The sequence below is a fragment of the Pan troglodytes genome, chromosome 1 (genome assembly GCF_028858775.2).
Source record: "Pan troglodytes isolate AG18354 chromosome 1, NHGRI_mPanTro3-v2.0_pri, whole genome shotgun sequence".
Taxonomy (NCBI): domain Eukaryota; kingdom Metazoa; phylum Chordata; class Mammalia; order Primates; family Hominidae; genus Pan; species Pan troglodytes.
The window spans coordinates 168,467,549-168,479,558 of NC_072398.2; the positions used below are offsets into that span (position 1 = coordinate 168,467,549).

Consider the following 12,010-nt stretch of genomic DNA (forward strand, 5'->3'; position numbering starts at 1 on the left):
TTTTTTCTTGTATCTTAAAAATCTGGTTTGTTAATCTCTCTCTTTCACTAGAGTTTCTAATCCATTTACATTTAGTTTAATTAAATTGGATGTATTTAACATTTTATGTTTTACTTTATATTGTCTTACCCCATTATAGTTTTTTTTTTCTCTCTTTTATTGACTTGTTGTTGTTGTTGTTGTTGCTGTTGTTGAGAAAGGGTCTTGCTCTGTCACCCAGGCTGGAGTGCAGTGGTGCAGTCTTGGCTAACTGCAGGCTCTGCCTCCCAGGTTCAAGTGATTCTCCCACCTCAGCCTCCTGAGTAGCTGGGATTACAGGTGACTGCCACTGCGCCTGGCTAATTTTTTTTTTTTTTTGAGATGGAGTCTCACTCTGTCACCCAGGCTGGAGTGCAGTGGCACAATCTCGGCTCACTGCAAGCTCTGCCTCCTGGGTTCACGCCATTCTCCTGCCTCTGCCTCCTGAGTAGCTGGGACTACAGGCGCCTGCCACCACGCCTGGCTAACTTTTTTGTATTTTTTTAGTAGACACAGGATTTCACCATGTTAGCCAGGATAGTCTCAATCTCCTGACCTCGTGATCCACCCACCTCAACCTCCCAAAGTGCTGGGATTACAGGCATGAGCCACCACGCCCGACCAATTTTTTTGTATTTTTAGTAGAGATGAGTTGCACTATGTTGGCCAGGCTGATGTTGAACTCCTGGCCTCAAGTGATTTACCTGACTCAGCCTCCCAAAGTGCTGGGATTACAGGCATGAGCCACCACATCCAGCCAGTTTTGTCTATATTTCTAAACAATATTTTATTTAGCTTCACATATTTTCACCTTTTTATGAATATATACTATGTGTACTTCTATGACTTGATTTTTTTGTATATGTTTGTAAGAGTCATTTATGTTGATATGTATAGTTGTAGTCTGTAATGTCATAGCAGTCCGTTAGAAAATATAATTATGTATTCATTCTCTTCTCAAAGGAAGTTTGGGTTGTTTGTAGTTTCGGGCTGTTACAGATAAAGGTATTATGAATGTTCCTTTACGTCACTCTGTAGAAGAGTTTCACTAAGGTATATACCTAAGAGTGGCATTTTTGGGTTAGAGGTTATGCACATGTTCAGTTTTACTTGGTTAGATTGTTTTCCAGTGTGGTTCTAGCAATATATATTCCTTCTAGCAATGAAGAAATATTTGTTGCTCCATGTTCTTTCTAATACTTGATATTGTGTGTGTTGTTGGAGTTGATTTATAAGAAGTAATGAGATGGAAAGTTGAAGTGGTGGTTGTGAAGAGAGATCATTAAAATGGAGGTGGTTTTTTTGCTGTTGTTTTTTGAGACAGAGTTTCACTCTTGTTGCCCAGGCTGGAGTGCAATGGCGCAATCTCGGCTCACTGCAACCTCCATCTCCCGGGTTCAAGCAATTCTCCTGCCTCAACCTCCTGAGTAGCTGGGAATACAGGCATGCACCACCACACCCAGCTAATTTTGTATTTTTAATAGAGACGGGGTTTCTCCATTTTGGTCCGGCTGATCTCGAACTCCTGACTTCAGGTGATCCACCCGCCTCAGCCTCCTGAAGTGCTGGGATACAGGCGTGAGCCACTGCGCCCGGCCTGTTTGTTTTTTTTGTTTGTTTGTTTTGTTTTGTTTTTGTTTTTTAATTGGCATGGTGGGACATACCTAAAATGGAAATTTAGGGGAACATGCCATAATGGTAATAAAAGGCATAAGGTTTGACTACAAGGGTGAGTGTGTGTAGTAAGTGGTATTCTTGAGAATTAGACAAGTTGGTTAAGGAAGTAAAAAATAGCACAGGTTATTTAGAGAATCAAATACATAGACATTGAAATCACTAAGAACTGTGACAAAAAGTAGTGTTTAAAATAGTGAAAGTGAGTCAGGAGCTAAAAGCATCAAGATATAAGGGCCAGTCTTCTGGAGATTAGTATATGACTGCAGTGATGAAGGTTAGTAGGTTGTATAGTCTGACGAAGATACATGTGTTCTTATACATCTATGAGAACATAAGCTATGTATTCTTATAGATATAAAGCAGTTTAGTTAATGATCGACCATGTGTTTCAGAGGTCATAGTGGAAGAATTTTAGGAGAAGGGGCAGACATGGCAAGTGAGGTAAGAAGAGAGAATATAAAGAGCTATGTGTGTGGTGATCAGAGTCCGAGTCATGAATGAAGCCTTCTGAAGGCTGGGCCTGTTGAGGTGGTAGACACAAACTGGGGAAAATAATTTAATGAGGTTAATCCTGCTGGTCTGAAGGCGGAGAGTAATCGTGAAGCTCTGGTTGTTATAATATGAAGGAGAGGTATGAATCTTGGCCTAGAAAATGTAGAACTCTGGGACCTCTTCCTCATTCCTGGTAATAATGTTATGAAACAATTCTTTCTGTTTTCTAGAGGTCATCCCTTCTCAACCAGAAAATTAAGAACTAATGAGCTAGGGCATTTATTGTAGGTGATAGATTAACTTCCGTACACCTAGAGTGGTCCTTGCTATCAATGTCTTTGGGAGAATGGGGAAAATAGTCCCTCAAATCCTTTTTTATAGGGCTTAATTATGCCACAGAACCCTGGTTGAGACTGTTCTGGATACTAATCTCAGGTTGGTTTTATATGTGCACATTTCTACTAATTTATGATGTGCCTTTTTAATGTATTTATTTGAATGAATACAAATTCTCATTTTTAATGTAGGCAAATGTGACCATCTTTTTTATGGTTTATGTTTTTTATGTCTTATTTAAGATATACTATCCTTTCCCCAAGATTATAAATATATTGTCTTATATTTCCTCCTGAAAGTTTTAAACATTTTGTATTTAAAGTTCTTTCTTTGTCTAGATTTATTTTCTGTATGATGGTACAAGGTAGGAATCTGCTTTTTTTTTTCTCAAGGAAGATCAGTTGTCTCAACATCATTTATTAAACAGTTCATCCTTTCAGTAGTGATCCACAGTGCCAGCTCTGTCACAGATCAGATTTTCAGATATGCATAGGACACTTTTTGTGTTCTTTATTCTGTTTCATTTGACTGCCAAAAATATGCCAAAATCAAATTGTCCTAATTATTTTAGTTTTTTAGTAACTGCAGATATCTGGTAGAACACATTCATCTCCCTGCTCCCCACATCCCACCTTGTTCTTCTTCAAGAGTATCTTGGCTCTCTGCTTTTCCCCCATTAAATTTAAAAATCATTGGTCAAAGTTCCAGGAAAACCTGACTGGGATTTTGATTAGAATTGCACTGATCCTATAGAACAATTTGATGGAAAACTGACATCTTTACATTACTGAGTCTTTTTCATGTTTGTCTTAATTCTTCCCAGAGATGTCACTGTGTTACTGGCAATTTATGTGGGAATATAAGAGATGTCAGCATATGCCTGTTTGTCAAGATGAGAATAATTTTTTATTGTATTTCTAAAAAATAGGTACTTGAAAATTCAGTCAGTGCTGTGTATTTATGCGTATCTGAAAGTTCGGCTATAAAAAGTGTCTGTCTTTAAAATAAAGGAGCATTTTCCTTATGAGAACAATTGTGGATTTAGGGATGAGGGTCAAAGTTCTTTTGTGCCCAGCTCAGAAGCAGTATAGCAAAATAGTTAAGCAAGCTTATGTGGGTGAATTCACTTATATGCATGGGCAGCCATGAGAGGCAGTAAACAAAGTGGATATGAGCTTGGAGCTTGTGTCTCAGGAGCCACACTTTCTGTGTTGAAACTGTTGTCCCACCTCTTATTACAAAATACTTCTGGTGGTCAGGTTTTTTTTTTTTTTTTTCTGTAAGATGAGTTGAGTAATAATACTTATTTCTTTGAGTGATTGTGAAGGACAAATAACTTAATACACATAAAGCATTTGGTCATTAATTATCATCCACTATAGAAGGAAGATTGGTGAGGTAGTTGAGATCATGACTTCAACAGTTGTGTATGTTCAGCTTTCCTATGTCTTTCCTCTCAACATCCCCTCTACTTCTTCCTCATTTTTAGTTAGTATATTTGTCAGCCGAGTATTAGAACATTGTATAATAGTGAAGAGTATGGGCTTTGGAGTCTGGTTAACCTAGACTAAAATCCTAGCTTTACCCTTTCTTGGTATAGTAAGGCAAATTACTCTCTAGCCTTCAGTTTTCTTGCCTGTAAACTAATAATAATAATAGTTAATGTTATAGTTTACAGTTGTTGTGAGAGCTAAATAAAACATGATTAGCATAGTTTCTTGCACATTTCAAATTTTATTTTTTGTCATCATCATTATTATTATTATCATCTGTATTTTTATCTGTAAAATTGGGATGATACGACCTGCTTGGCAATACTGTTGGAGGACTAAATCAAATAATGTATGTAAAATGTTTAGTATGGTGACTGAAACAGAGTGTATGTCCAATAAGTGGTACTGTAAATGTGCTTTTATTTTTTCATTTCTGTTTTACATACTATATACTAATATAGATTGATGATTGAAAATAGCATTTCAACCTTATATGCTATAAGTAGAAATAGCTTTTTACTTCTATATAGCCTAAGACTTTTCCTTTTTGTATCAGTGGTGCTTGATTAAAAACAATAGTCTTCTAAGTCTGACATACACGATTTTGTCATTACTTTCTACTCTTAGCCCACTCTTATTTACTGTGAGTCAGTTGCTTTTTTCCTTTATTTTCATTATATCTGATATTCTGTGATATATATCTTTTAGTTTTTAATGGTAGAATCTTTTAGTTTTTATCTTTATGTTTTTTATTAACATTTATTTATCCCCTGCTGACAGTCATGCAGTAGATTAAAACAAACTTCTATTATCAGGAAAGGTTCATTAAACTTCAGGCTCTTAACCTTAAGGTTATATATGATCCTTTTGTACAAGTGTTGTCTGAATCAAGTGGTTTTTAATTATATTATTTTTAAGCAACTTTTGTTTTATTGTTTTTAGAAGAAAACAGTTGATAGCCAAAAAACAAGAAATGGTCTTTGATCAATCTGTCTCATTCTACTGCTCTTTATTTTCAGAGTGGCAGGCAACACACTACCTTTTCAGCAGAATCAAGTCGAAGCCTTTTGATCTGTCTACTTTGGGTTCTCAAAAATGCAGATGAAACAGTTCTACAGAAGTGGTTTACAGATCTCTCAGTCTTGCAGCTAAACCGGCTATTGGATCTACTTTATCTCTGTGTGTCTTGCTTTGAGTATAAAGTAAGTGGTCATTGTACCATTGCAAAGAACAAGAAAGGAGAAACATAATGTGGAAAAAATAGAAGAAAATTTCCTCAATACCTCTTCTCTTCTAATGTTTACGTTTTAGGGGAAAAAAGTGTTTGAACGAATGAATAGCTTGACCTTTAAGAAATCAAAAGACATGAGAGCAAAGCTTGAAGAAGCTATTCTTGGGAGCATAGGTGCCAGGCAAGAAATGGTACGGCGAAGCCGAGGACAGCTCGGTACGTACACAATAGCTTCTCCTCCTGGTGAGAATTTCTTCAATTTCCTTGAGTTGTATATTGTAATGATCATTGTTGCTAGTCTTCAATGTCAATCCTATGCTTTTTAAAAAGTGTTTTAAGTGTAACTGTGAATTAACTTGAATAATCATTTCTCTGCAGTAATACAAGTTAGAATTCTGATTTAGGTGAGTCAGCATACTGCTGCCCGCCCCCCCCCCCCCCCCCCCCGTTTTCTCTAGAAAGTCTTCTCTGGAAAACTTTCTCTGGAAAGTCTTCTCTGGAAAACTTTCTCTGGAAAGTCTTCTCTGGAAAACTTTCTCTGGAAAGTCTTCTCTGGAAAACTTTCTCTGGAAAGTCTTCTCTGGAAAACTTTCTCTGGAAAGTCTTCTCTGGAAAACTTTCTCTGGAAAGTCTTCTCTGGAAAACTTTCTCTGGAAAGTCTTCTCTGGAAAACTTTCTCTGGAAAGTCTTCTCTGGAAAACTTTCTCTGGAAAGTCTTCTCTGGAAAACTTTCTCTGGAAAGTCTTCTCTGGAAAACTTTCTCTGGAAAGTCTTCTCTGGAAAACTTTCTCTGGAAAGTCTTCTCTGGAAAACTTTCTCTGGAAAGTCTTCTCTGGAAAACTTTCTCTGGAAAGTCTTCTCTGGAAAACTTTCTCTGGAAAGTCTTCTCTGGAAAACTTTCTCTGGAAAGTCTTCTCTGGAAAACTTTCTCTGGAAAGTCTTCTCTGGAAAACTTTCTCTGGAAAGTCTTCTCTGGAAAACTTTCTCTGGAAAGTCTTCTCTGGAAAACTTTCTCTGGAAAGTCTTCTCTGGAAAACTTTCTCTGGAAAGTCTTCTCTGGAAAACTTTCTCTGGAAAGTCTTCTCTGGAAAACTTTCTCTGGAAAGTCTTCTCTGGAAAACTTTCTCTGGAAAGTCTTCTCTGGAAAACTTTCTCTGGAAAGTCTTCTCTGGAAAACTTTCTCTGGAAAGTCTTCTCTGGAAAACTTTCTCTGGAAAGTCTTCTCTGGAAAACTTTCTCTGGAAAGTCTTCTCTGGAAAACTTTCTCTGGAAAGTCTTCTCTGGAAAACTTTCTCTGGAAAGTCTTCTCTGGAAAACTTTCTCTGGAAAGTCTTCTCTGGAAAACTTTCTCTGGAAAGTCTTCTCTGGAAAACTTTCTCTGGAAAGTCTTCTCTGGAAAACTTTCTCTGGAAAGTCTTCTCTGGAAAACTTTCTCTGGAAAGTCTTCTCTGGAAAACTTTCTCTGGAAAGTCTTCTCTGGAAAACTTTCTCTGGAAAGTCTTCTCTGGAAAACTTTCTCTGGAAAGTCTTCTCTGGAAAACTTTCTCTGGAAAGTCTTCTCTGGAAAACTTTCTCTGGAAAGTCTTCTCTGGAAAACTTTCTCTGGAAAGTCTTCTCTGGAAAACTTTCTCTGGAAAGTCCTTATGTGATTAATAGCATCCATCCTCCCTTTTTAAATAGACTTTTATTTTTGTAGAGCAGTTTTAAGTTCACAGCAAAAGTGAGCAAAGGTACAGAGATTTCCCATATACCCCTTAGTATGCGTAGCCTCCCCCATTATTAACATCCCCCATCAGAGTAGTGCATTTGTTGTAACTGGTGAACCTACATTAACACATCATCACCCAGAGTCCGTAGTTTACATTAGGGATCATTCCATATAACATCTATTTTTACTTTTTTTTTTTGGTCGAGACAGATTCTCGCTCTGTCACCCAAGCTGGAGTGCAGTCGTGTGATTGTGGCTTACTGCAGCATTGACCTCCCTCGCCCAAGCAATTTTTACACCTTCATCCCCCAATACACACCTACCCTGGTAGCTGGGACTACAGGTGTGTGCCACCATGCCCAAGTAATTTTTTTTTTTTTTAAACATGGTCTCACTGTATTGCCCAGGCTAGTCTTGAAATTCCTGAGCTCAAGTGATCCTCCCACCTTGGCCTCTCACAGTGCTGTGAGCCACCACGTCTGGCCTGTTTTTACTCTTTATTTGCAAAATGAATTAATATGCCCTGTATATAAGGCAAAAATATTGCCCATCAAACTCAAATATCAGTGAGACAAAACAGTTTGGTAGCATTTGAGACTGGTTTTCTAATCCCAGGTCTGCTACCCATTAGCCAAATAACCTTGGCCAAGTCACTTAATCTCCCCATCTTCCTTTTCCTTATAAATTCGTGATTGTTTTCAGAATTTAGAAGATAGTGTAACTAACTGATCTTATCATCTTTATAGTAACCATGCATGCAGAAACGTTTTGTAAATTCTAAAGTGACATACAGACAATACTGTTGCTAAGAGTTTCTTAAGGCCAGGGCCATGGGTTGGTCATCTGTGTAGATGATACATGCCAACAGCACAATATTTATTTGTTGACTTAAAATATGAATGTAAGTGTGAATGGATTTTTAATTGTTTTCTGACAGTTCATTAGCATAATAATCATCTAAGTATCATTTATATACTATGTTTTGTAATAATGAAAAGGCACAGTCTTTGCCTTTAAAAAAATTAATAGAGCACCATTTTTTCACTTTAGTTATATACAATTTACGGTGTACTTTTGGGTTTATTTGAATATAACAATTGAAGTCTTCTTGTCTTATAATTCTTGTAATTCTTACTTGTCTTGTAATTCTTATTTACATTTCTACATTTAAGCTAGGTCAATAATAGACATTGGCTTATTAGGTCTACTAATAGACATTGTTTTCTTTTTCTTAACTTTCAGTTCTAAGACATTATTAACTATTGAGAGACAGTTTCGTGGGAAAAATGTAAATGATAGAATATTATAGTTAATTTTGCTAACTATCTTAATATAGGCATATCTTTTTGTTTTTTTCCATAAATTTCTTAAAGACATGGATTTCAGAATTTAAAAAAGAGAAAGAGATAAGGAAAGAAAGGAAAGAAAAGGGAAAGAAATTAGAAGAAATAGAGCCATGTCCTTTATTGTACAGGAAATGATTCTTATTTCTCAGTATTTTTTGTATTTCTTTAATTGACATATGTATAGTTGTATTCTTTTGTATTTGTTTTTCAGTATTTTTAAAATTTTATATTTGAACTCTGAACTTTTACTTTCATTATTCTTCATCCTCTTAACCAATTTAAAGTCTTACCTTTTCCAAAAACAGGCAGTTTTATAGTTGAAAGTTTGAAATTATGACTGAGTCCATTGTTTAAATGTATATTTGTGTATTCTCCACATTCTCAATGCTGTCTCCACTTCTAATGGATTTGTATGAATCATTTCTATTGCTGCCACCCCTTAAAGGAACCCATACATGCAGTCTGCCTTCAAACCTAGAAACCACTTTATCAGCCTAGACATAACATGCTTGGACAAAGTACATATCATTTCTGTTCTTAAGGAGCTTATATACTTGTGGTCCTAAGTGTTATGGAAAGGAACAAAGCAAAAGAAAAGGAAAAGGAGGTATTGGAGAGTGGGAGGCCTTTCTAAGGAGGCGATAAAGGAAAATTTGTGAGAAGAACAGTTAGGAAAAAGGAACAACAACCATTGCACAGGTTGTAAGTCAGAAGCGTAGTCAGAGTATATACTGATAGATTCGCAAGGATAACAGAAAGCGGTAAGCAAGAGGAAGAATGGTAGGAAATAAAGTCATATCATGTAAGGCCTTATAAGCCATGGTTAAGATTTTAAGCAAATCAATGTTAGAACATTTGCTTATTTAAATGGGTATTGTTTTAAAGAAAAGATACTGCATATAGCAAGTACATGTCTTCTGAAATTATTGTGAAAATTTTTAATAAAAAACACCATTGTCAGGTTTTTCCACTTGTACTGAGGATAAAATGGCTTGTACAAATTATTGTTGTATGATATTTCTTACATGATTGCAAATATACATATATGTGGTCCAACTGAAATAACATTTGAAAATTGGTTTTGAAATTTATTTGACAGAGAGAAGCCCATCTGGAAGTGCCTTTGGAAGTCAAGAAAATTTGAGGTGGAGAAAAGATATGACTCACTGGCGTCAAAACACAGAGAAGCTTGACAAGTAATACAGCTTTCTATTTTATGTTACTGATGGGTGTGTTGAATTTTAAAATGTAAGAGGAAAATGATAACTTTTACTTTATATTTACATTTAGTATTTACATTTAATAAATATATTAAGTCTTAGAGAACAAAATATTTAATTTAAAAATTTTAGATTTAAAAAGATTTGGAGGAAGAACTTCTCGTGATATAGTAAGGCAAAATATTATATTTTAAACTCCATTTTCTTTAAAACATCCTCTTGGAAAATGCATTCAGCAACTATTTTTTGAACATATTTTAGGTGTCACATTGAACTAATATTTCAAATATTACAAAGAATCAGAAACCTGACATTTGTCGTTATGGAGCTTATAATATAATTCAAGAAAGACAAAACAATACAGGTCTTCTGTTTCTAGCATAAAGGCAGACTTGATACATTGACTGATCCTACTGCCATAAACACCTACAATGCACTTACATGAGTCTTCTTACTGCCCAAGTGGCTGCAGGTAAACTTTTCTGGCTTGAGATTTGGCACTGAGTCAAGGGGCTAAAATTTTTTTCTTGAGAATTTCTAATTATAAGTTAGCCCGCAAGTAGCTTCACTGGCCCATAAAACTTTGAGAATGGAGTGACCAACTCATTTCAGGTTTGCCTAGCACTCTCCCAGTTATAGCACTGATTGTCCCACATCCCAGGGAGCCCTTTAGTCCTGTCCTAAGGCAAACCAAGATGATTGATTACCCTATCTGAGAACCATCATCAGCCCAAGCCTCAGAAGATTCTCACAAATAAACTTTCACAATATTTTCTCACAGACAGTAAAATCATAAAACAGAGGAAACAAGTGAGAGCCAGCAGAGAAACAAGTTTCAGTACCATATGTATGAGAGCTTGAAATAATCAGATATTGAATGTAATATAAATATATTAAAATTCCTAACCTTGGAATGTGTGCTTTCCTTTCTTTTTCTCCGTCTGTCCAAATCTATTTCTCTGATGGTTTTTCTACATGTGTTATTTTTTAGAAATCACAGAGTAGCCAGGTACTGTACTATCAGTATAGTAGTGCTTTATTTCTGCATTTGTAGAATGTGTTCTCTTGGCTTATCTTGCTGTGTTTTGAGGGAGACTTTTTTGGTGTTCTCCTGATTATTTTTGTTTAAACCATCTTATGTTTCTTTATAAAATGTCACTGGAAATTTTAAGTTTGAACATTAAATATTTTATTTTCCAGTTTAATTTTGATAATTGTATTCTTTTTTTTTTTTTTTTTTTTTGAGACAAGATCTCACTCTGTCACTCAGGCCAAAGTGCAGTGGCACAATCATGACACACTGCAGCCTTGACCTCCTGGGCTTAGGTGAGCCTCCCACCTCAGCCTCCCAAGTAGCTGGGACTACAGCTGTGCGCCACCACGCCCAAATAATTTTTGTAGAGACGGGGTTTTGCCATGTTGTGCAGGCTGGTCTCTTAACTCCTGGTCTCAAGGATCCCCTACCTCAGCCTCTCAAAGTGCTTTTATTCTTAAATTGAATTTGTAAACTGTAAATTAATGAAGTATTCTCTTTAGTGGTAATAATAAAGACTCACAGACTTACAGATCTAAAAACTTAGAAAAGTTCGTGTTTAATATGGCCTTGTACTTTGTGTGTTATTTTGTCTACTTTGGTGTAATATATAGTGTCTGTATATCTATTATTGCTAAAACAAAAATCTCAACTATATTCATAAATCATGTGTAATTATCCTTACATTTTTATTTGCATTAAATGATACTCTTACAAATATTAGTATTTAAGTAAACCACTTTATTGCATCAAACTGTTTTGTTCTTTTTTCTTTATTATTTTTCTAACTTTATTGAGTTATAATTGACAAAATTGTGTATATTTACAGAATATAACATGATCTTTTAATATATGTGTACAATTGTGAAATGATTACCACAGGCAAGCTAACTAGCATATTCGTCACCTCACATCCTTTTTTCCCCAAATTTGTTGTGTTTCCAATGAGTAATTCCATCTAGTCTCACTGAAGAGTTAAATTATCATCTGAGCATATTTATATAAAAAAAATTAGGGGAAAATTAGATGAAACCTTAGACAAAATAAGTACATTTATCCTGAATACAGACATTGGAAATATTTGAAATAGTAAGATGAATACTAAATATTTGAATGTTGTTTTCCATGAAGCAGTCCTAAATACAAGCCCACATAGCACCACCTAGTGTCAGTGTCACTTAGAATAAAACTGTCTGCTGCATGTTTGAAAGCTAAAACATAAACATTTATGCTTTTAGTGGCATTACGCTTCTGTAATGGGGTGAGAAAGTGTGTATTGTCATGGTTAACAAAAAAGCTGCGTAAATGTGTAAACTATTGCCTTTTTTCTTATTCTCTTGTAATTTTTTATCAGGCAAATATTGAAAATGGTTTGAAATTTTTTATTTCTATGCATCCTCAAGTCTTTTCAGAATTGTAGTTTTCAAAAAGATAAATATAATTTCTTACAATATTT

General features: G+C 35.4%; 1 protein-coding gene across 18 annotated transcripts in view; it reads left to right on the forward strand.

Moving 5' to 3' along the window:
- The window catches only part of DOCK7 (dedicator of cytokinesis 7), a 233,712-nt gene that overhangs the window by 168,704 nt on the left and 52,998 nt on the right, over positions 1-12,010 (forward strand). For 10 of the 18 annotated variants that reach the window (XM_063817185.1, XM_063817188.1, XM_009459171.4 and 7 more), the window contains 3 exons: positions 5,036-5,218; positions 5,328-5,490; positions 9,401-9,497. In XM_063817185.1, coding sequence (XP_063673255.1) covers positions 5,036-5,218; positions 5,328-5,490; positions 9,401-9,497 — 443 coding nt within the window. The remainder of the gene's footprint in view (positions 1-5,035; positions 5,219-5,327; positions 5,491-9,400; positions 9,498-12,010) is intronic. The other 8 variants (XM_063817192.1, XM_054683741.2, XM_024346249.3 and 5 more) reach the window with 1 other exon arrangement.